General features: G+C 24.5%; 1 protein-coding gene across 1 annotated transcript in view; it reads right to left on the minus strand.

Moving 5' to 3' along the window:
• Positions 1-1621: 1621 nt before the first annotated feature.
• The window catches only part of LOC111618450 (C2 domain-containing protein 3-like), a 55323-nt gene continuing 30888 nt past the window's right edge, over positions 1622-26056 (minus strand). The window contains exons 22-25 of the mRNA XM_023359998.1: positions 22891-23018; positions 22506-22565; positions 16497-16594; positions 1622-2290 (exon numbers count right to left, since the gene is read on the minus strand). Of these exons, the coding sequence (XP_023215766.1) occupies positions 1678-2290; positions 16497-16594; positions 22506-22565; positions 22891-23018 (899 nt within the window). The 3' untranslated portion in view covers positions 1622-1677. The remainder of the gene's footprint in view (positions 2291-16496; positions 16595-22505; positions 22566-22890; positions 23019-26056) is intronic.

Genomic DNA, 26056 nt, shown 5'->3' on the forward strand with positions numbered 1-26056 from the left:
AAAATAAAAAGAAAAAGAAAGAAATTTAAGCTACTAACAGGTAATTTTTCTTATTCTAATTCGGTAGCTTAATTTGCATTTTAAAAAAATATATGTATATATTCCTATTTTAATAAATGACAGCTAAATATAGCTGGAGTTAAAAATAGTCATTTTATAAACTCGTAAGTTTTTAAATTAATAATTATATATCGAAGTATTAAGCACGAATTTCCTTAGTTTATACTTATTTGTTGATGTAATTATTATCAAATTTTTTTAATGCCATTTTAAATATATTACTTTAATAGCTATCACATTTATAACATTACACATACATGTGCTACATTTAATAGATTGATCACATGTCTAACACACTGAGTGAAATTAATCAATTTCACATAAAATTGATCACTTCAGGAACAAAAAAAAAGTGCTACAAAATTAACCTAACCCACGCAAAACTAAGATTCAAATGTATTTTTTTTTTAAATAATTATAAACCTCTAATTACTTTACGTAATTTAAACGGCTATGAAATAATAAAAGAACTGTTGAATGTCTCTGTTTTTAAATATTTTAAAAGAAAAATAATGTAAAGAAAGACAAAAATTAATTTAGCTGACATGCCCTGGAAACAGAGAGAAAAAAAAAAGTGATTTCAATCGCATTTCATTACATAAAAAAATCACTTTTATAGTAAAGAAAAAAAGACTAGAAAATACAGAAAACAATTTCACAGAATATATATATATATAATTTGTTAAATATCATTTACACAAACCATTTTGGAAAATCAATCTGTAGGATTCTAGCGATTTTACTCTCTTCCACACACGCATATCCTACACACAAATATATTTTCTAGGATACAAAGAAAAGGAAAGAAACTAAATATCAAACTTCAGTAACTGGGAAAATTCTAACCGTATGCAAATCGATTCTCCCTGAAGAAAAATAGGATTTATCTTTTTTTTTTTCTTCTTCTTCTTCTTCTTTACAACAAACCATAACAGAAAATATTTGTTTCTATGGCACGCAATAGAAAGTCTCTGATATTCAATTTTTTACAATTGAAAAATATTTTTTAATATTACAAGATTCTTTAAATAATTGTTCAAACGATGCTTTTGTTTTACTATTAAAATCATATACGTAATTAAGTTATACTCTATGATATAAATAATGCAGTGGACACTATAAAAATAATAAACTGTTTAAAACATGGAGGAGTGTAATCCTTAAGTAAAAATTCTTCTTCTTCTTGATTTCCAGCTTGAAACGTGTTGATTTCCGATGACCTAATTATCAGTAAATCAATGTTTCCAGTCATTACTCAAAAGGGGAAACGGTTTAAAAGTAGAAAAGAACATTAAACTCTGGAATTGTGAAAACTTCTGAAGCATATTCTTCTATGATCGATGATAAATAATTCATTTTAACTCAGCAAACTCAATTAGGAATTGAATGTTTTGAAAACAAAAATTACTTTACATGATAAATTTAATTTCATCAGTAAAAAAAAAACTTCTCTGTTTTTAAAACTAAATTAATATTTTCTGAAATTTTAATTCATTCAAATGAAAATTTCTATACAAATATAATTCAATTATGTTACATTTTAAAATAGGAATTACTAAAAAAATAAAAATATAATTTACTTGTATATACAGCATTATCTTGAGTTTATAAATTGTATTAAGATTGTTTATTGGCATCATCACCGGATGATAATGTCTCAATTTCGGCTTGTCGGTTTTCAGAAATGGCATTTCCTTTTAATTGTGTTGAAAGATTTGCATCAACAGGTCCTCCTGCATCTTTATCGCTAATGATCTTTTTTGTTAATCTAAATTCATTACAATAATGACACTGGCCGTCTTCCTGTTCCACACTGCTATGCAATAGAGAGGCACTAATACATTTGGAATGAGCGAGAGTTGGAATAAACTTTTGTTCTCTTACAAAGACACAACTTTCTGTTATAGATGGACAATTTGTAGAAGGAATAATTGCTTCTGGAGTATTATCATGTTCAATAATGGATCCTTCTACTAAAGAATATTGATGAATATCACACAAAGTTTGGTTACCTGCTTTTACTTTATCTTTGTTGTCTGTTAAATTAATACACTGCAAAGATAAGGAGGAGAAGATCTCGTCGTTTGGCACGTTTGAAATTTCTTTACCGGTTCCCTCTTTTTCGAATTTACTTGCCGCCAAACCTCCGAAAACTTTAACTGGCGATGACACGTCCGCCAATCTCTTCATTAATTGAGAATACAGTAGATCCAACTCGTTCATGTGCTCCCTGAAAGAAAAAAAAAACTAGAAATATATATATCCACTTAGAAATTTCACTTATTCTTACTTTTTTTATAAAAAGAAAATTTATAAAATTTATTACTCAATTTAACATTTAATTTTTCCAACTTTAAAAAAAAAAAAAAAAACAAAAACTATCATTTTAAACAGTTTAACTGTATTGTTGCAAATAATAGATCTTCATTGGCTAATTTACTTCTGGTATCATTTAATTTTCTGCTGCATTTGCCTTCTAGTGATGTATTTTATCAGCTTATGAAACAAGAAACATTGTGAAATGAGACTTATAAAATGGTTTTGGATAAATTTTGTCAGATAAAATGCAAAATATTCATTTTCTGTAATTTAATTGCTATTTAATTACAAAATTCCAAGCATAAATTGCCATTAAATGATTATTATGATGGTTTATTGCGCTTAGAATTAATTATTCTAAAAACATAATTATTATTTTGGAGTAATTATCATTTGTTTTTCTAATTAGATAAGATTATTTTAAACTTATATACTCGTACATTAAGTGAGTTAATAATTATTAATGTAGAGAAAATATTGATGGAAAAAATTACTATTTAATTACTAAAATAAGAAAAATAAAATTTTTGAGTAGATTAATTAAAATTAAATGTGAAGATCATTTAAAAGCTGTTAAAAATGTATACAATACATTTGATTGAAAAAAAATCCTATTTAAATGCAATTAAACTAACCATTAAACAAAAGCTAACATTATAAATTCAGTGCGTTATTTTTAATTAAAAGAAAATTAATAACAATTGGAATAAAGTAATACTAATGTACAGCTTTTTCACCTTGCGTACAAAGTTTTACTTCTAAAATAATTATTTTCTAAATTTATTTAAATTTTTATTTAGAAAAATTTATTTTATTCTATACAATAGTTATAAATGTATCATGTATACACTAAACCAAAAGGTAGATTTAAACTAGATATGATATATAAGAGGATGCCGAAAGAGAACTCCGAAGACTGAATCTTTAAATATGAAGATGGATGTATATTTATCTTTCTATCTCATGCCTGTCTTGCAAAAAAAGATAGATTTTATGCATATATATCTTCTATCTAAATGTTTGAATAGAGGTGATAAAATAAGATTCAAACTGTAAAAAATTTGAAGATAAATAGAATATTTATAATTTATATATTTATAATAGAACATTTATATAAAATAAATATTTTATATAATCTACTTGTGAAAAAACCAAAATATTAAATAATTAAATAAACATTTATCAATGTAATTATTTGTCTCCAAAATTTGTCCTCACTGGAAAATTTTCTGCAGATGCCCATGATTATCTTACTAAATTTAGAATTATTTTGCACATGAGATCCTCTCTCTATCCCCTGAATATGCAATATATTATCCCATGACCATAAATATATATTTTCTAATAACTAAATAATAAAAATTAATTAAATACTCTTTACATCTAGTATAAGATCTTATTAGATTAATATACAAGTGAGATTTTATGCACAAACCTACTTCTAATTAACTCTTATATGATAATAGCCATACAGTACTGTTTTAAATATTAATTTCTATAATCACACAGACAAAACAGTCTACCCCAAAAAAATTTCTGAAGATTTTTAACTGCATGGATTTGATCCTTGGTTCCCCAGAGCAGTAGGCTGATGCTTGGATTGTTTCCACTATAACAACTTCTTTATTAGGAGTGAATACTTAATGAACAATGTGACTGCATATTAAACTGAATATAATCATAAACTTGTGCTAAATATAAGTTTATTGTTTATATTTAAATCAGTTTTGATAATATACTATAATGTAAAAAGAACAAAAGATCATAATGGTTACAAAACAGTTCCTCTTATGGCAAGTTTAAGTAAATAAATAAATCATGCATCCTGCACAGTTTAAAGGTTAAAAATAGATTCCATCTTCAGAATGAAGCATTTTTTAGTAATAAATTTGAACTGTACTATTTATTATATAAAACTGCTTCATTCTGAATAAGGAAACTTTCCAAGTGTGCTAAATAAATAGCAGTACTTTTGACTTAAGATTGGATTGGTAGAGTGAGGCAACACAACAAGAGGGCATTCTGCCAATGAGGATCAATCTTCTATGGAAAACTGGCTCCTATTTAGATGCAAGACACATGAAGAAAAATTGGAAAACTTTGTGTGTAGCATAGGTTTGCTCCATGCAGCAGGAGCAAACCTAAGCCAACTACCAGTGTTTGGCAATTTTATCCACTTGGCCACTGGTAAATTTAAGCCCGATTTATTTACTAAATCTTACCTTTTATAAAACTAGACAGAAATTAGAAATTTAATGTAATTTTTAATATTTATTTCTAAATTAAATAAATAATTAAAAGCATTTCAAATGAGAGAATCTTTCTGTCAAAATGCATAGAAATATATTCTAGAAGTTTTCATTAAAAAAATATATAAAATCAGGTATATAAAAATAAAAGTAAGAATTTATAAATTCAGAAAATATGTAAAATTCAAAATATATATTATTAGATTAGATATGTATTACATTTGAAATGCTAATAACTTTTATAAGAAAGTTTTGTTTTTAAGCAGTAATATTCATCAATTCATCAGAAACAAACTATGCATTCTACAAAGTGAAAGCTTGCCTTCTAGAAATGGAAAAATGATTCTAAAGAACAAGATTTTGTCTAAATTCTAAATAAAATTATTCATGTAACAATATTCATTACAATAATAAGCAATGTAATATATAATAAATGCTTTACCTTCTTAAGCTAGAATTTATACAAAGAATGCTTTCAATATGCTAAAAATTTAATTTTATCTCTAGATAATAAATATGATAATTACTTTGTATTAATTAAAATTTTCAAAGTACTGAATCTTTGTTTGTTATGTTTAGTAAAACTATGACTTAAAGCAGAATGCCAACTTCCACCAGATCATATACAGAATGATTCAAATAACTTTACAGTAGTATAAGCTGAAGCAATATGATTCAGAATTTAATAATATACACTGACTTAAAGCACATATTTTATCAGTGTGGACTCTAATAAATCAGTTAGTTATATTTTGGCACCAAATCTTATTACATTAAACTTTGCTAAGTGTCAATAAAACAGTATATATACCTATATGACAAGTAAAAAAAAAAAAAACACATCAAATGCATGTTAATGACAAACAAGATGCAAATGCACTTTGCACAGTGCAAAGTATATGAAGCATGCATACTTCTCTCTATCAGTGAAGCAAATAGTGTGTTCTTATTAGCAGATAATTTCCTCAGATACAATCTTTTTCAGATATAAATAACTGTAGATTTCCAAACATATATTTATAGCTCTTATGCTTGTATTCATAACCAAGGATCATGAGTTAGAAGCTAACCAATAAACATTCGTAGACTATAAGTAAATGGTAATTGGTTAACTTAAAACTCTGTGATTATGGCCATTAGATAACTATAAACCTTTAACAGGTTATCTCCTTCCATTATCATTTACTGTCTGTAACGAAAATTAAATATTGAAAATTTTGTAAATGTTGTTTACTATAAATGGCTAATTAAATGTAATAGTCGTCATTCTGTGGTTTATTTTAAAATAATAATGTATTCATTTGATGGAAAGATTTTTCACACCTTTGATATCAAGGCTAAAAATTAGATATTTTTATATTTTAATTGACAATTTCTTTATGTAATAACAAAATTCTCAGTATTTATACTCTGTTATAGAAACTTAAATAAGAAAAATGCTTCTCCATATTTTAAATTTATTTTCTGAAGATAATTACGGTAATTAATTAATACAGTGTTTCAAGGTTGTCTTGAATAAATCATGAAATTTTCTTAGCAATATTATTGCATGTTTTTTTGTTCTTCATACAAAGTTAACATTTGTATTATGTAATAAAGCACACAATTCTATGCAATAAATTATTTTTCTTATAAATCAAGAATTATGAAGGAGAATTAACAGCAATTAAGTCACTGTTAATCCTGCTTAGTTAGAACTCATTAAAAGAAATTATTTTTCTGTTAATTTTACTTTTATATGATAAATTAATGCAATAAAACATTTAAATACATTTAATTAAATTTTATTTTATTTATTATTTCTTAATGTATAAATCAAATTATTTTTATTTCACTCATAACATAAATATTATATATTAAAATTTGTTGAGTATATGAATTTAATAAATTAATTTCAGTAACTAAAATTACATGAATATACAACAAGAAGCTGATTTAACATGCATTTTTGTAGTTTTGGATACATTTATTAAATGAAGATATAAAATAAAAATCATTCTTTAATGCAAAATATACTAGAATTTCCAGAATTATCATGTCTAATTCTCATTCTTATAAGCTCCATGTGACTGATATTGCTTGGGTTTTTGAGGATGTGGGAATTAGTGAAGAGTTGGGTTGGAAGAGGGTGATAAAAGTAATGGTTTTAGTAACTAAAATGTACATTTATTGACTCAAGTATTTACAACAATAAACTGCAAAACACAAAAAATTATTGAGTTTAAGTTAAGAGGGGTGGAAACGCTACAATATTTTTTCTATGGTGTAAGAAGAATATTTTTACTAAATTTGGTGTGGTTACATTGAATTGTATAAAACCATATATCTAACACACATGTAAAATCTTAAGTAATTCACGATATCATTCTTAAAATCTGTATAAGAAATTCAATATAAATAAATCTTATTTACTTTTTTGTTTCTGTATTATCTACTTGGACCATGTTTATAAATAGGACTTATTATACTGGTGTAGTTTCTGATTAGCAAAGAGAGGAAGTCTTCGTCAAAAGTCAAAGCAAAATATCTTTATTTTTACCTGATATTTTGTTTTGACTTTTGACTAAAATTTCCTCTCTTTGCTAATCAGAAACTACACCAATTTAATAAATCCTATTAATAAACAAGGTCCAAGTAGACAATATAGAAACAAAAAAGTAAAACAGTAAGGATATAGAGGTAAAAAGAATTAAATCTTATTTATATTACAAATAATGCTGTCTGGTATTAAAGATTATTATGTTTTAATGAATCTAGTTTATTAATGATTAATAATGTTAGAATAATAAGTAATTAATTGGAATAAATTATATCACATAAAATAATAAAATNTTTACAAGTATGTACTGTATTTACAGTACATGCATTTAATTGTCTACTATTATGTAAATGTAATTGTGATTTACATGGTGGCAGTTCCAGTAGAGATGTAGCTGCAGGGAGAATTGAAGTCTGTTGAATTCCAAAAGCAACCTACAAAGAAAGGTCTGTCCGAGTAAGGCTACTCCATCATTTTAGGAACTTTTCACATCAATAAGTACACTTTTTATTTTAATTCAGCAATTTATTATATAATTCCTTATCAATTTTTAAATAATTATATACTGTTTATCTTAACTAATGATAATTTATAAAATTAAATAGATAAATTACTTTTTATAAATTAACATCTATACTTTGCAATATCAATTATTTAAAATTATAAAATAAAAACAAATTAACATAATAATGTTTTATGAATAAACCACAGAACAAACAATAGAAAATTTTCTAAAAAATGAAGACATTGGTAATCGTGTTTACGTATTAACAAAGAAAATGTATTGAATCACATTTATTCTCGAAGTTTTCTTTATTCTGCATCATTTATAATTTATATCTCTCTCAAATGAATATTTAAATTGCCCTTTTTTTAAAATAAAATATTTACTACATAACTTTATTAATTTATTCAATGAAAAACCTCAGAAGAATGTAGAAATTCTGTCAAATTATTTTATAATACTTATACAAATGGTTTAGATAGTATTTTATATCTTAAAATTTTATCTATCTACCTTAATATTAATAACTTATACAAGAAAAATATATTTTACTTAAGAATTAAAGTAAATAATTTATACATTATGTATACTTTATGACTGAATAATTTCTGGTTCTCTCATTACTGTCAAAGTTCATAAATATTTTTTTGCTAAATTATCATTATATTTTTTATCTATTTGAAAAATTAAAACTTTACTTATATTTACTTCAAAAATATAATGGTGCAATGAGAAAGATGTAAATTTATATAATGTATTTGAATAATTAATGACTTTATCAGCAGATCCTCTTCATTAGTTTTATGAATTATATATTAAAAAAATATGCATTAAATTTATATAAGTTCACAGTATTTTGAGAGAATTGTCAATGTATATTTTATCATTATAATTTTCATATTTTTATACCGTTTGAATTTATATCTGAAATGATTATAGATATATTTAATATTTGATGGCCAGATGACCAAGCAATTAAGGCTGTCACCTTAATTGCTTGGTCATCCCAGCAATTCTGGAAACCCAGGATTGAATCTGACAGATCAAAAAACCACAGGAGTTTTCGGGGTGGTCCTTCCGAGTATGTCAGGCCTTGTCCCTCACTTCTTGGTGTATTAAAACTGTATCAAAAGGAATTATATTATGCGAAATCAACAGAATTATGTAACTGATCTAATTCATAAATATGCAATAATGAATTAGGAAAAGTAAAAATCAAAATTGAATTAAACTTGCTGATTATAAGTTAGTCATCAAATTGTATGTCTAAATAATAAAATGTAAACAGTCAAATCAATATTCTTGAATATATACATTACAAAAGAGAATTGAACTTATTAATTATTTATTTTATATTTATGCAGTGTTATATATGTATTATATTTGTATACACTCAAATAAAACTTCTTTAACAGAAACAATACAAATGTGGGTATTAAGAAGTCATCATTAAAATCACAAAAAACTCAATTAACATAACAAGCATTAATTTGGTTAATTCATAATGCTAAACAAGCAAATCTTTGACTTTGATAATCAGCATATTAATAGTTTTTGTTTTAAAATATTTACAGATTCAAATTTATGTAAATACTGTTTATGTAATATCTATCCAATGTCTGTTAAATTTTCTCTTACTGGAAGTCTAAATCCAACAACAATCTGATGGTATAAGACTACGTAAGGTATGGGTGATCTGTCAAGGGACTGTGCTTCCCAGGAGAAATTTTAAGGAAATTTACCCCTTTTTAAGTGTTAGACATGTCAAAACACCTGGAAAATTCCATAAAGATACCCCTTTGATGAGATACAAACCCATGACCAACACCCGTGTTCTATGGTTTTATCCACTGGGCCAAATTTTCTGATGTAGATAATACATCTATAACAGAAAATTTAACAGACATTGTATTTGAATATAAACTTGTATTACATTTAAAAAGTTGTGAAAATGAAAATCAAACTTTCTAAATACATTAAAATATCTAACAACACATACATCAACCTGATTCAATTACTAACACCAAACAAACTGCTAGACTTTTTATTGGGCTGTAACAAGGCTAATTTAATGATTAGCCTAATCATTAAATTAGCCCTGCTACAGACAAATAAATAATCTGGCAGTTTGTTTGGCATAAATATATTAAATTAATTTGTATGATCAAAACTGCGAATTAAAAATTTTTTAATATCTCTATTCAATGAAATTAAAGTCTTTAATTTTTATTGTGCTATAAATGAAGAGTACAGATATACGTCGTTTCGAGTTATGTCGTTCCCGATTATATGTTGTTTGTCAAAAAAGTATATGGAAAAATAAAAATAAAAATAAGTCATTTTATTCGACTTTACGTCTGTCCGCCACAAATATTGAAGTCATAATATCACTAGAAAAACGTTTAAAGCACATAAAATCATATTAAAATATATACATTTACAAGTATGTACTGTATTTACAGTACATGCATTCGTAAATTTAGATGACTTTTTTCTGTACTATATTAAAAACTAAAATTCATTTGTTTGTAAGCTTAAAATAGATCATTATTAACCATATATTATTAAAAATGCATTAATAAATAAAATACAGAACCGGAAATGGTAATTTATGGTTTAGTCTAGTGACAAGTAGATTCGGAGACAAGTAAATCCAACTTATGTCGTTTTTCGATTTACGTTGCCTCTCCTGGAACCAATTACTGACGTAATGCGAGGAATACCTGTATTTTATTTTGTATAAACTAATTTAGTTTGAGAAAATAAATTTAGTTAGTATAATCAATAAAGTCTTAAATATTTCTAATCTTATCTAACAGCTAAATTACTATAAAAATATTCTTAATCCTTTACTAATGAGATTCATTTAGTCATTGCATTAGGAATGTATAAAAATTAAAAAGGATAATAATAAATCTTCAGACATCTGAAGAATTACAGAACAGATATAATATTCTTAAAATTTGTAATCAATTTACTTTCATATTTTCCAAATAATATTACTTCAGAAATTTAGTGAAGAAAACTAATTAAGTTTGTTTAGTAGAGAGCCATTATTAAAAAAAAATATAAATAATAAACATTATTTAGAATGAGATATTATTTTAATAGAATACATTAGGTCAAATACTTTTCTGTCTTCATATATACTTCATACATTTGTGTCCAAAATTAAAGCAACACACACAAATGTATGTAGCAAAAATATAGAAATAAACAGCCCTTCATTGCATGTATCGTCCAAATGCCTTCTTTCAGACATACCTGATAAGTTACTGACACATTGGAAACCTTCCTGACTGTTAGTGGCTCTAAGAAAAGATTTGATTATCTGCCATACTTTCAAGTCAAATATGTAAAATACTTGGAGAAAGTCACCAGTAGCAGATGACGATTTGTCAGAAATGATTTTGCTGTATATATTGTATTATATTTTGTTGCACAGGTGTGCTGCTATAGTGCTTCATTTGCATGACAGGACGGAACTTTTCTGATTTATAAAACACATAAGTTTCAGCTACTTGTGTTTCGTGGTGCTGATGTTACACAGGTTATTGTGTTTGTTGCTTTAATTTTGGACAGCAGTAGTATACTTCTTATTAATTTACAACATTCTTAATGACAGGAATATTAGGAAAAAAGAAAACTGAAACAAGTAACAATATTTATAAAAAGAAATTTCTATACTACTAATGTGTATTTTGAGATAAGAAAATCTATAAAACTTCCAAACCTCAATATCACACACACCATTTATTCACTTTTGAAACTAGCGCTAAATTGTGTGTGGCATTAAACCGGAAAAACTCCTACATATAAAAATGATTTAAAGTATTGAGATCTAAACACAAATTTGAGATTTAAGAGTTTGAAAGTCATAAGATTTCCTGATAATAAAGTCCTTTTTAAAGCAAAATACTACATTTGGTAATTAAAAAAGATCCATTCATGAAGCATTGATTGGCACTGTATGAAGATGGCATTTTATAGCAGGTTTGACTTATTTGTTATACTTTCTACTTAAAAAATTAATTTAAAAATAATAAATTGTTATTTTTAAGTTTTACTATTTACAATAAATCATACTACAACAAAAATTTATCTTATTAAATAACGCTTCTAGCCCACAATGTAAATTGAGATTAAATTAACTAGCCTAATAATTTATCTTTAAAAACAAGGATTAAAAAATGTTTCTTGATAATTATATTTTCCTTCCAGAACATTTAATCAACTTCAATGTTGAGTAAAATAATTAATCATATGTTATGTAATATGCTCATGATCTATTATGTTAACATTATTTGCAATTAAAGTTTAAAATATAAAGTTAAAATTTTATAAGGTATATAAATTATATACTATATAAAGGAAAATATAAATTATAAACTTTAAATTAAGTGTAAAAATAATAATTATAAAAAAAACAACTTTAATTTAAAATAAATGATAAAAGTATAAATAAAAGGATTTCACAATATAATAATAATGCATGTAATTAAGATTAAACAACAGTTTAACACAATAGATTTGTAACACAAATATTACTATTAATTGGAAAATCTTATTCTAATGGAAAATGCTGGAATTAAAATGGAATTTACATACGTGTAAATATATACATTTATGTAGGTGGATTAGATAATATAATTAACATGAATGATGCACTCAATTTATTATCAACGTGGAAAATGTTATAAATATTTTCATTACTGGTATTTAACTACTCAATACAATGATAAGTTAGAATTAAATGATTTAAACTGAAAGAAAATACCTTTTGCACTTGAAAATATCTGTTTAAAATTATATAAAAAATGGTACGTCTATAATGAAGATTTTGAGGTAAAACATATTTTATGCCATGTATATCAAAATAAAAAATGCATTTATGATCATTATAATTGATTTCTTTTAATCATTATAATTCATTTAATGATCGATAAATTTAAAATTGATTACAAGCGATCATTATAATCAATTTTTTGAATATTTCTGCATTCCGTTTTTGTTTTAATGTCTGGTTTAATTGTGTAAACAATTTTACAATAAGCAAATTAAGGTACATTGTTGAAAAATTAATAATTAATTTATTTTTATAAATTTTATGCAAACTTTGTTCATGTAAACAATCTTTTCAATTTTTATTTGTATAAACTACCAAAAAAATGTAAGGTATTTTCTTTATATTTTTATGATATTTAATTGCATATTATTAAAATAATATTAACTTTTTGGATAAGTATAACATACATTTTTCATTATATTTTGAAATAAATCAATAATTCTTTTCCGGAAATAAAATTTATAATAAAAGCATAAAATAATCTGATGTTTATTTTCTTTACTTTTTCTAAAAGAATTTAATATATAAAAGGAGTCTTTTTTTTATTAAATAAATACAATAAATAAACTATTTCATTTTAAGTATTCATTTTTGTTTATTGTTTTATCTTATTAATTTTACTCCTTGCAATAAAACCAAATTTTTATATTCTAAAAACTTTAAAATAGTCCAGATGTTTTAAAATATTCATATATATTGTTATTATTCAGGCATTAAAAAGAAAATAATTGGCTTTCATTCATAATAAAATTACTACTACCCTACTGCTTTTCAGAATATTATAATTAATATTTCAACATGTTTGATATTATTTTTAAATTGTAAACAAAAATTTTCTTTGTGTAATATGTTTATATTTTATATTCTTGTATAAAGAATGAAAATAAAAAAACTGGTTTAAAACACTATACTAATTTTAAAATTTTGTTGTTAGATATTTCTTTTCATTCTGTGCTTTATAACTAATTTAGCAAATTCATGAATTTTTCATTTATGTTTAATTATCTTTCATTAAATCTTTAGCCATGAAAAATAAATAAATAAATAAATTAATTTAATTTAAAATATATATATAATTACAATATTTTGTTTCTATTTTATCCAAGTTGAATATTTTAAAATTTTTATCCTGCAAATGATAGAAATAAAAAAAAAAAAACATAAATCAATAGTTAAAAATATAATTAACTCAAAGTTTAATAGTAAATGCATTAAAGAAAATACTTTAAACTATCAATACACTACCCAACAAAAGAATGTTTATTGTTATATCTCTGGCATTAAAATAGGTGATTCTTATAAAAAAATCCTCCTGATTTCAAAAATCACTTTAAAATTTCCTATCATGTAAGGATCGAAAGATATAGATACATCTTTGTGTAATGATATGCATACACAATAGTATATAAATATAGCACACGCAGTTGTTAAAATCATTCTAATATGGCTTCTGTTAAATCCCATAACTTTCAAGCTCTCAACTGAAGCGTCTGTGTGTATATAGTTCTCTTTTTTCCTTTAAACTTTTCAGTTTAGTGGCACATTCAATTTAGTGCCAATTTCAGAGGTAAACAAATGCTGGCACTAAATTGAAGTTTAAACCGTAAACATTTTTTAATTGAAAACACTACCATAATAATAGATATTAACTTCCTAAATAAATATTATTCAGAATTTTGTTTGGAAAGCAAATAGAAATTACTATTAATTTTCTGAAGAAAATTACATTTACTTTGATATTTCGTGTTGACGACTGAAATTTTTTAATATTTATATATTATTTTTATAATGTCAATTAATTTCAAAATATGTAATACAAAGAAAAAAAATTATCAAAAAAATAAAAAGGTAAAATTCAATTCTTTATATATATATATAATTATTTTTTTAATTTTAGAATTTAATAAAAGATGTGATGTATTATTTATCAGAATTCTGTTTAGCATCGACATTTTTTTTAATTATTTATGTATATTTTTGTTTTTTGTGTGTGTTGAAACGTAGTTGTACATGCTTCAACGAGTGAGAAATTTATATTACTTTATATTGCTTTAGGAAATTATAAATAAACTTCCTAACTCATTCTTAAATAAAATAAATACAATTAATTGTCAGAATTTTATTAAAAATTGCAAATATATTGTTATGAGAAGGAACAGTTTGAATATTTACAAATGAGAAGATTGTATTATTTCCACAGTGTTTAAATATTGATCAGAATAGTAAAATGTATATTATTATTTTAATATGAAATAAATATATTTTTCTTGAAATTATAAATTTATTTAAAAATATATCTTAATTTTTTTACATTTTCAAAACTTTTATAATAATTGTAGTAAAAAAAAAATTTTAAATATTTAAAAAATATAATTACAATGTGTTGTCATCAAGAAACAGAAAGTAAGAAAAATATTTAAATGTGTTAGGTAAAATCAATACAGATTTTTGTTGTCAAAAACAAATTTTTAGTTTCTAATGATCATAAAAGTAATTTAGAAATGAATTAGAACTTGAATGATAGATGATTTTGTTAATAGTATAAAGTCATACAACAAACTAAAATTGTTAAAACTAAATTTTGTAAAATCTTAAGGAAAAAAAAAAAGTTATATTAGTCATTAAGGTAAGAAAAATTATTTTCTAATTATAAAAACTGTGAACAGGAATAAAAGCAAATGTATGCAACACATTTTAAACTATATTAAAATCTTTCTAGAGATGTAAAAATGATGTAATTATTTCAAAAATAAGCATAATGAGGTATATAAATGGCAGGTAAACAATTAAAAAAAAATGAAATCTAAACTTTATCCAAACTAAACTGGTATTTAAATTTAAACATAAATAAATGTATTATTTTGTTTTAAACCGATCAAAACTAAAATGCTAAAATGAAAAATAAAACTATCAAATTGATTAATCCATCTATTTTCAAATTAAATTACTAAGTTTTCTTATGATCAATTTTCTACTAAAACAACGAGAAAACTAAATTACTTTAATCGCAATTTCATTACAAATTCTCAAAACATGGCAAAATTTAATTCAGAACGAAATAAAATCTATGTGAATTTATATTGCTTTTTAGTCTAAATGCAATTTGATTAAGTGACTTATATAAAACTTTTCTATACATTTAAATAAAAATATATAGTATAATCAGTTTTCGTACAAAGAAATAAAAGAATTAAAAAGTTACTTTAATCTTTTCTCGAGTAATTCCTTTTTCTTTGAAACATATTTTGATCTTAATTCAACAAATAAAATCATCAAAAATAAATTTCAAAATTAACTTTTAAAAAAATTATAAGGACAATAAATCATGTTTTAGATAATGCTTAAATTTTAAAAAAAATTTTCCCTTTTTTCCCTGTACAGGCACTAACATTTGACCCTCAATAGGGTGGCTGACTGGTGACAGACAGACTGAATGCCAAAAAATTCTTGGAGTTTTTGATCCGAATTCAATCCTGGGTTCCCCAGAGCAACAGGCTGACCCTTAACTAACTTGGCCATGTGGCCGATTTACCCTATTTAAATAGAATAAATTCGTTCTATAACAAGAAATACATTTATCTTGTATTTTAAATAGGATTATATGAATAACCTAATATTAGGGTGCAAATAATTCTAACTGTATTCTATAAATAAGCTTCTGACATAAGTAAATATAAATGAATATATACAAATTTTAATTATTAGAGTAATATAATAAAAATAATTAGATGTTTACTTTCATGAATAGGTATATAAAAATTATAGAATGTGCAAAAATACTTTTGTTTTTATTAAATGTTTATTTTTTACATTATAATTTTGTTGTCATTGTGATTTTTATACTAGTAAGAAGCTTCCCAAAAATCTCCTTTGAGTAAAATTTATTTTAAAACAGATTTTAAGAATTAAAAGCATGAAATTAAAAGCATCAAATTTAGCATCAAGATCAATAAGTAATTATTAAAAAAAATTACTTACTTTAATGATTTATGGACAAAATTATTTATTTCTTGTGTAGTCTCCGATAACTGTTTGCTATCTAAAGTAATAATCTGACTATTATTCCAATCTCTTTCCTAAATATGAAGGAAAAAAATACTTTTATTATGTTTTTATCTAATATTTTAATATTAACTATAATATTTTTATTTCAGAAAACGTGAAATATAAGAAGTTTCAAAGTACTGATAATTTGCTTGGTTTTTTTATAAATTATTACATAATGTAAAAAATAATGAATTTATAATGATAATGAACAGTCAGGATATTACTGCGTATAAAAGGAATAGTCTTTATAAACTCAAATAAAATGTACGTAAACATTATTATATATTAATACTATTATTTAATAGTAATATTTAAAGAACTTAAACTGGATTTGTTTAATAATTGATTAAATTTGTATGAGATATTTAAAAATTTCATACAGGTATTAATGTGGCTCTTGCCATTTCAGCACTACCAAATGTTTGTGCTAAAAGTTAAAAAAGAAAAAAGATTAATTTGATGACTATACAATATCAAGAAAATCAAACATAAAACAGATATTAATTCTGAAAGAATTTTATTAGAAATGTAAGCTATAACTTGTGAAAAATGAAGAGAGAAAAATAAAACTCAACAGTTATTTGGTAAAATTAGTCCTTTCCTTTTACAAAAACTTAATAGTGAGCAAAATCCATGTAAAATAACCAGATAAAAAAGGATAGAAAATTGTTTTTTTTTTACTTTATAAACATTTATAAACTATAAAATTTCTTTTAATCATAACATTTTTCATTATTGGAGTTAAAACACCAATTGGCAGACTGGAATATTACAGCAATAAAAATTTCTATCAAAGAGCATTAATTGAATTTCGGTGAGATTCAATTGGAAATACAACTTTTGGACCAACGTTTTCAATTTTTAATTAGGACCATTTCATGTAATAATTTGCCACATTGTCTCAAGCCTAAAATATAAACTTTTAAGTTCTCCCCATGATCTTTGAATGTGGATGATTACCATCTGGCAAAACTGGTATATTTAATTTGTAGTAGAAAATGTTTTCCATCATAAATGACTTAATTCAATAAATTTTGTATCCAGTGAACTTCAGATGAAATTTTACGATAATTTTGGAGTTTCAATTCACTTCCAATGCAACAGCTCAGCTTAAAATTAACTGAAGTACACTGCCTTATGATTCAAGAAATGATAATGCTAAGTACATATGATTACTTTTCTTAAGTTTTTGTATTAAAAAAAATTAATAATTGATAAAAACTAAAACTTGATCAATGAATTTTATTAAAAAACAATTCAAACAATTTGCCATAGAAAAGAATAGTCCACCAATAAAAATCATATTATATCATTTGATTATGATGATAAATAATAACAAATATGCAATGCTAATAAATTGGCCAGATATTTAAAGTTATACAGTAGTTATGAAAACATTTAGAAGCAAAAGGTATGCAAAAATTATATTCTATTTGAATTAAAGAATTAAACATCACCACAACTGAAACTAGTCTAGAAATCATTTCTACCACTCCTACTGCAGCTGCTCCTATTGACGAGGACATTTGTTACAATAATGGGGGCACAACTGCCTAAATCTGTACATCACTTTAAAAAAAATAAAATAAAATAATTGATAACTACGTAATTAATAAGCATTTACCTATAACTTAAACGCTTGTCAGATCTTTCAAATTTCTAGTTTTGGAATAACCTTCAAGTAATGAAACTTTTTAATGCTGAATTCTTCAACAACAATTAAAAAAAAAAAATCTATCAAACAAAATGTGGAAATCATTTCAATAGCTGTATTTAGAAATGCTATTTACAACAATGTACATACATCAGAATAATCAAGAAGAGTGCAATAAAAACCAATCAATTCAACAAGAAAGCTATTGCATAAATTCTACTTCTTTATACAAGCATAAATTCTACTTCTTATATACAAAAATGTATTTATAACACAGACTGATTACTGATAAAATTAAACATTTATTACAGTACTACTTTGTATCATTCATGTCAAAAAGTGTAAAAAGCAACCATTATTTTGGTGCAATTTGAAAAAATTGTAAACCCATAAATTTCCACAATCGTCCATCTGTGTGTCTGACCTTCCTTAATCTCAAGAATGGTGTTAGATAGATGAAAGTCAAGACTAGCTATGGAAAGCTTAGGATCAGGAAGTTTCAATTAAGTATACAAACTTTCAGTTTGAACTGAAAGTCATGTTATTTCAATTTAAAAATTTTCTCCTAAACAGAGTTAGATACATGACTGGCATAACTTCATTGTTAACAGGAAAAGTATGATGTACAGTACAGGGGCAAGACACTATTAATGTGCACTGTGACGAAAAATTGCAGCCTGGCATTGTGACAATATCGCAATAAATAATTGCTTGTTGGAAATAGGATTATATCTTGGGGTGCTGCAAAGGTAATTTACATCTCATTTCAACAAATTCTGGTAAAATTTTTGTTCACTTTATTGATTGAAAATTAATGTCATGGCAATGGTGTTTTGCCAGGGCAACGGCAAAATTTGCTTTAGCATAAGAATTTTCTTTATTTGTTTTTTTTTAAGGCAAGCCAAATGAAATATTGTTTTGGAGGGCCATCCGCAAAAATCACTTGCCACAGCAGTGGTAGTGACATCACTACTAGCAGAAAAAAAGAATATTAAAAAAAAATTGCATGTGCTTATGCTAATGACCTCATCAAACATGAAATCATGGGTGCCAGATTTTTATTACATTTTATTTTTCCTAGTCTCATATTACATAAAATGACAAAGTTTAATCAAAGTCGACAAATTAATTTTGAGAACAAACTCAATTATATAAGCCATATAGAAGAAACTTTGCTAATACTTAGCTAATAATTGATAGATTATCATTTTTCTTCTAAATATTGAATACAATTGATTAAAGCATTTTATAAAATTATATGAAGATGAAACTAATAAGATATCAATAAGTTATGAACTTATATTCTGATTTTATTAGTTCCTTCTTGAAGAAACACTTTCACACAATTCTATCTTATAGTTTTATGTAAGAACTAGCTGCAAGGACCCGCTTCGCTAGGTTTTTATTTGTTTGTACATTTGTACAAACAAATAAAAATCTAGCGAACCTAGTTTTTTTTATATATATAAAAGACTGTTTTTCTAAGTAATCTAGAATCTAGCTGCAAGAACCCGCTTTGCTAGGTTTTTATTTGTGGGCAAAAAGTAACGATAGTGAAGATTAAGATAATTACATTATAGCTAATCTTACCCGTTTTCACAGAATGCAAGAATTAGGTTCCCCGTTTCCAGACTAATTAGAGAATTTTTACGTCCAGTCAAACGAACTATTTTCAATTTGATCAATTTTCTGGAACGTTTACAATCGTTCTATAATCGAACCAATTCGAATTCGAATTCAAAAATTTTTTAAATCAAAATAGAAAATCTTCCACTTTCAACCACTTTAAACCCATATCTCCCGCACCCTTATAGCTATCAAGACGCAATCACCATAGTGCATGAATGGAAACTTGTGGCTACTACCACATACAAACACCATTCATGTGTAGTTTTGGCTGAAAAGTGAAATATAGGGACACACACGTCCATTTATATATATATATATAAGTAATGTTANTAACTTAAAAAAAAACCAATTAAAATATAACCTAATTATCCAAATAAATTTGTGAATAGTTTCAATTATTAGGTTTTGTAATTTATTCAAATAATTCATATTATAAAATAATTTTTGTAAATATTTACCTTTATTTGTCCCTGACACTTTCCATTTATATCCATAACATTATACCATCCAGATATCTGATTTAATCCATGAAAAAGCAGAGAGAAGTCAACAGAAGCAAATCCTAGAACTCTATCAGCAGTAGAATCTAGATAAAGATTTTAACAGTAAATCAAACAATGAAATATAAACATGTAATTTATCAATCTTTCTTTGTTTACCAAACATTATTTATATACAACTGTTTAAACACATACTATTTTCTCCATTTACCTACATTTAACTAAATAAAAAGATTAAAAAAATAAAATTTTAAACTTAATGTCTATGATTTATACATCAAATAAAATTATAAGCTTGTACAGTGTATGTAGTAAAATTTATGTAAATATGTTTTATAAATCACAATATAAAGTGATGTAAAAAATAAACAGGCAACAGTGTAAATTATTTTAGATAATTAAAATGAAAACAAACATTAAATATCTTAATTTGTAAATATTTAAAGTACAGAACAGTATTACTGCAACAATATTAATTATTCAACTAATAACTATTAAAGTTTTGATATCAAAATACAAAACAGAAGGCATTTATTAATAAATAAACTTTATAAATCAATAAAACACAATTTTTATAAGTAATAATCTCTGTATGCCACAAGTAATAAACTTCAAATGCCAATAATATGTCAAGAAAATTATTTATTAATAAGTAATTTCTGTTAAGTGTTATGAGATTAAAACATTTTAATACAATATATTTTATTGAATATTTAACATGTAAATTTATTTGCAAATTTCAAATGAATATAATAATGATTATATTAACATTTAAAAATTTTAATAAACAATTAGTAAAATTTATATAAAAACTTTACAAAATCATAAAGATAAAGTTAATGTGCAATTTGGTGAAGAAATTAATATATTAGCAATCGAGTTAGTGCATGTAATTTTAACTGCATAATTTGTAAACTAATAAGAATTACAAAATTAATAAGAATACATAGATAGAGCTTTAATAATTATAAATTTCCCCATTTATTATTCATAAATACACATAAATAAATATAAAAATACACAGTAACATTTATAAAATTATAAACATTATAAAAATAAGTTATATTGATAAACTTATGTTCCAATAAAGAAAATTTGAATATATATTATCAAAGAAGTTGCCATACACACTAAAAACAATTCAAGGAATCAGGTTTATTTGGGAAAAATGACTTTTGAGATAGCAACCAAAGTGCTGGAAATTGGTTTTCAGAACACTCTGGTGACTTTTTATTCAACTTCTATTTTTTTGAAAACTACTGGATCTGATGATAAGATGTTGCTATCCTGAAAAATGTTTTATCCAAATAAACCTGACTCCTTAAACTGTTTTTAATATATATGAAGATTTGCTTGTTTATCTATGATGTTAAAAAATGTTGAAAAGGAATAAAAATATTAACGTTAAAATTAAAAAATCTGCGTTGTTAACTCTTACTATTTAAAATGCTATGTCGAGCATTAGACTACTTCCAGAAAATCAAGGCATAAATTAAATAGCCTAACAAGTACAGTAATTACAGTTGATTCTTGAACAATACTGTATTTCTTATTAATTTTTTTCATTAAATAAGTTTTAAAATTGTTTTAATAAAATATTTTGATTCATTTTCTTACCAATAAATAAATCATTAACAACATTTTACAATAATATATAGCTGGAAACCTGTTATTCTTGATTAATAATACAAAAAATTGAACTAGAAAATCACAACCTCAATATATTTTTCTGAATTTTCTGTTTCTGTATGAAATCAAAAACTAAATAAAAGGAAAATCAATTAGCCTTTGTAAAACAGACTTGCAGATTATCCATGTTTCTGTGCCTTCATTACCAGTGATTATCCCAGATAATCAGAAGTATACTGTATGTAAATATGTTACAATATCTTTCATTTTCTAGACTATAAAATCTATTCAAACAAATTTAAAATTAAAAGTAAATTCCTTTCTTATAATTTAGAATTATTTTTTGTTATTCATACCTAATCTTGAAATTCTATTAATATAATAATTTTTCTCATAAATATTAAATGATATTTCAAAATTCATTGGATTCTATCAGAGAGAAAGAAACTAACAGTAATGCAAAAAGTAATAGTAACAAATGTAAACAAAAGAAAATAAACAGAAATAAATTTAGAAACAACTGTTTACCTGTATCACGCAATTTGTGCATTCTTGAAACATTTCTTTGTTTTGCGCTATAATACTGATCTGAAAATATAAAATAACTAAATTATATAATTTAATATAATATAGATAAAATTATATTTTGTTAGATATAATTTTTTAAAATTTTCTTTTCTTTAATTTAGTATTAAATGTATTATTTATATTTATATTAATTAATTTAATGGTTCCAAAATTAATAATTTTTAATTTCAAATTTCAATAGAGTATGTCCTGTTTTATAACTTAAAAAAAAACCAATTAAAATATAACCTAATTATCCAAATAAATTTGTGAATAGTTTCAATTATTAGGTTTTGTAATTTATTCAAATAATTCATATTATAAAATAATTTTTGTAAATATTTACCTTTATTTGTCCCTGACACTTTCCATTTATATCCATAACATTATACCATCCAGATATCTGATTTAATCCATGAAAAAGCAGAGAGAAGTCAACAGAAGCAAATCCTAGAACTCTATCAGCAGTAGAATCTAGATAAAGATTTTAACAGTAAATCAAACAATGAAATATAAACATGTAATTTATCAATCTTTCTTTGTTTACCAAACATTATTTATATACAACTGTTTAAACACATACTATTTTCTCCATTTACCTACATTTAACTAAATAAAAAGATTAAAAAAATAAAATTTTAAACTTAATGTCTATGATTTATACATCAAATAAAATAATTGCATGATTACAAAAACATACATTTAGAGACCAAAAAAATTATTCTCATAAAGTATAATTGCAATTAATTTTAAAAAAATGCTTTATTTTGTTATTTATTTATTATTTATACAGTGGTGGCTATACCTTGTCAGGATGGGAGCCAAATACTGTGTAGCAGAAATATGAGACACACAAATCTTCTATTAAATCAATATTTTATGTATAACCTATATCCTGTATATATACAGGGTTAGCAAGAAATAAGTTTCCCACTTCAGAGAGCTCTGGAGTGTGTTCTACTGCTCGAAATGAGACAAAATTTGGACTACAGATAATTCAAACAATGCGCTTGACATTTCTTAAATAAAAAAATAGTAAAAAAGTCCATTGATAGGTGGTGCTGGAGCACTCAGAAATATTGAATATGCGTTCACATATAAATGTTGAATATGTAGCACCTAAACTGCTCAATATGTTCTCCTTCATTTTTAACAATGTGCTCTAATTGTAAAACCATATTTTCCACAGTTGAATGCAGTCAGTCTGCCAGAATATCCAGAACATTGTGCGAATGCTGTCCTTCAGATCTAGCACATATGCAGGTCTTCTACAGTAGTCATTGTCCTTCAGGAAACCCCATAACCAATAGTTGCAAGGGGTGATATCTGGCGAGGAGGCCATGCTGTAGGAAAATAATGGCTGATTACCTTGCATCTGAGAAATGCTGTTTTAGTATGGTTTTGCAATTAGAGCACATTGTTCAAAATAAAGGACATATTGAGCAGTTTTGGTGCTACATATTCAACATTTATATATGCATGCATATTCAATATTTCTGTGTGCTCCAGCACCATCGATGGATTTTTTTACCGTTTTTTTTTTTTATTTAAGAAATGTCAAGTGCATCATTTGAATTATCTGTAGTACAAATTTTGTCTCATTTCAAGCAGTAGAATGCACTCCAGAGCTCTCTGGAGTGTGAAACTTATTACTTATTTCTCGCTATATATATATATATAGAGAGAGAGAGAGAGAGAGAGATAAAAATGACACAAAATTTAGACTTCTAACCCTAAGACTGACTCCCCTGGCTTACTTTGCGGAGTGGAGTAAACTAAGTGGAGTAAATGCTTTACAAAGTTTATAAAAACTGTAACAGAGCTGTAATAAGCATCTAGAAGAGCTGCAGTTTGGTCACTCTGATATTATAGAATTCATCATTAAAAATTTAAACAGATATGTAAATAAAAGTACTGTATTATCATATAAGTTATTATCCATCACCATATGCAATGCAAGTGCTTTAATGTTACAAAGATGATAAATTAAATAGAAAATAGCAAAACTTCTGATAACAGCATCATTAAATGGTGAGCATTTATCAGGAAACTGCATACAAAATAAACTCTAAACAACGGGCATTTTATAAGTTTCCACCAGTGGCTATTGTTTAGAGATTTGACTGTATTATCAAATAATAGTCAAATGAAATGAGTCATTAGACGTGGAAAATTAAATACATAGACTTTTCACAGGAAAAGTCTTTCCACTCCATGCAGACAAGTGCTATATGCTACCTGCCACAGTAATGATATAGCGCATCTATTTTGCACTATATCATTGTCACAGTAATTAAATGAATATAATATATATATTTTAAAATTATATCCTCTTTTTTTATAAGAATTATATTTAGTTTATTATTTTGATAATTTTTTGCCAATATGATGGCTCTATGTGTAAATCAGCAAATTGAATGTAGACAGAAATTAACTGATTTACAGAAATCCAATAGATACTTTGGGGTGGTATGTACAACATTATCTAAGTTAGAAGTATGTAAACATAACTACAGAGTTTCATAGCAATTGGTTGAACTGTCTAGAATTGTATAGGGAACAAACAAACAAACATTCTCATTTATATATATTATTAATTTCTAAGTGCTATAAATTTTCAAAAAAGTGTACAAACTTGAATCAATAAAGGTTTATATTGAAGATTTTTAATACTTGAATTTTTAATTTAATTAATTAAAGTTAAAAGAAATATTAAAAAGATTCTTTCTCATTAATAATAATGACATTATTGTTAATTTGTATTGGTTTTATGAAAAGAATATTTTCTTTGATAACTAATTTCTACATAATTATATTAATTAAAACAACTTTATAAAAAAAAATAGATTAAATTATTGATTAAGAAACAAATACAATTAGAAAGGATAATACATGTTTATTAAAGCTATAATCTTTAGGAAAATTCTTTTCTTCTATTCATTAATTTTCATTGAATGTTTCCTCGTATATAATTAGCAATCTTGAACTAAAATTGTTTAAGTTAAAGCAAGTTTTAAAAGTATAACAAAAAATTTAAATGAAAAACTTTACTTGAGCTGAGATAAAGCAGAGAAATATCTTAAAGCAAAAGAATAAATAAAATAAAATAAAATTTGATAAAGCGTTATTAGTTCATAAAAGTCAGAATAATTTATTCAGAATAATTATAATTTCATTTTCAATACTATGAGAAAGTTTCTTAGCACACAATTTGAGTTTTATAGAATATTTTGAAAGATATTCTTAAGAGATAAATACTAAAAAAAATATACTTAATATTTTTTAATAAAGCTTTAAAAATTTAAATACAGTAATACCCCGAACTTACGCAATAGGTGGGACCGAGCGGTAACCACGTAAGTCAAACTCACGTAAGTCGGGGTATAATTTCGCATATAAATACATACAAATAATTTTTAATTGGGGCTGGAGACTAAAGAAAACAATAATTTAGAAAAAAATGTTTAATAAAATCTTAGATAATACATATGTATAACAAATTAGGCCTATAT

The sequence above is a fragment of the Centruroides sculpturatus genome, unplaced genomic scaffold (genome assembly GCF_000671375.1).
Source record: "Centruroides sculpturatus isolate CEXI.00-Female unplaced genomic scaffold, Cexi_2.0 scaffold69, whole genome shotgun sequence".
Lineage (NCBI taxonomy): Eukaryota > Metazoa > Arthropoda > Arachnida > Scorpiones > Buthidae > Centruroides > Centruroides sculpturatus.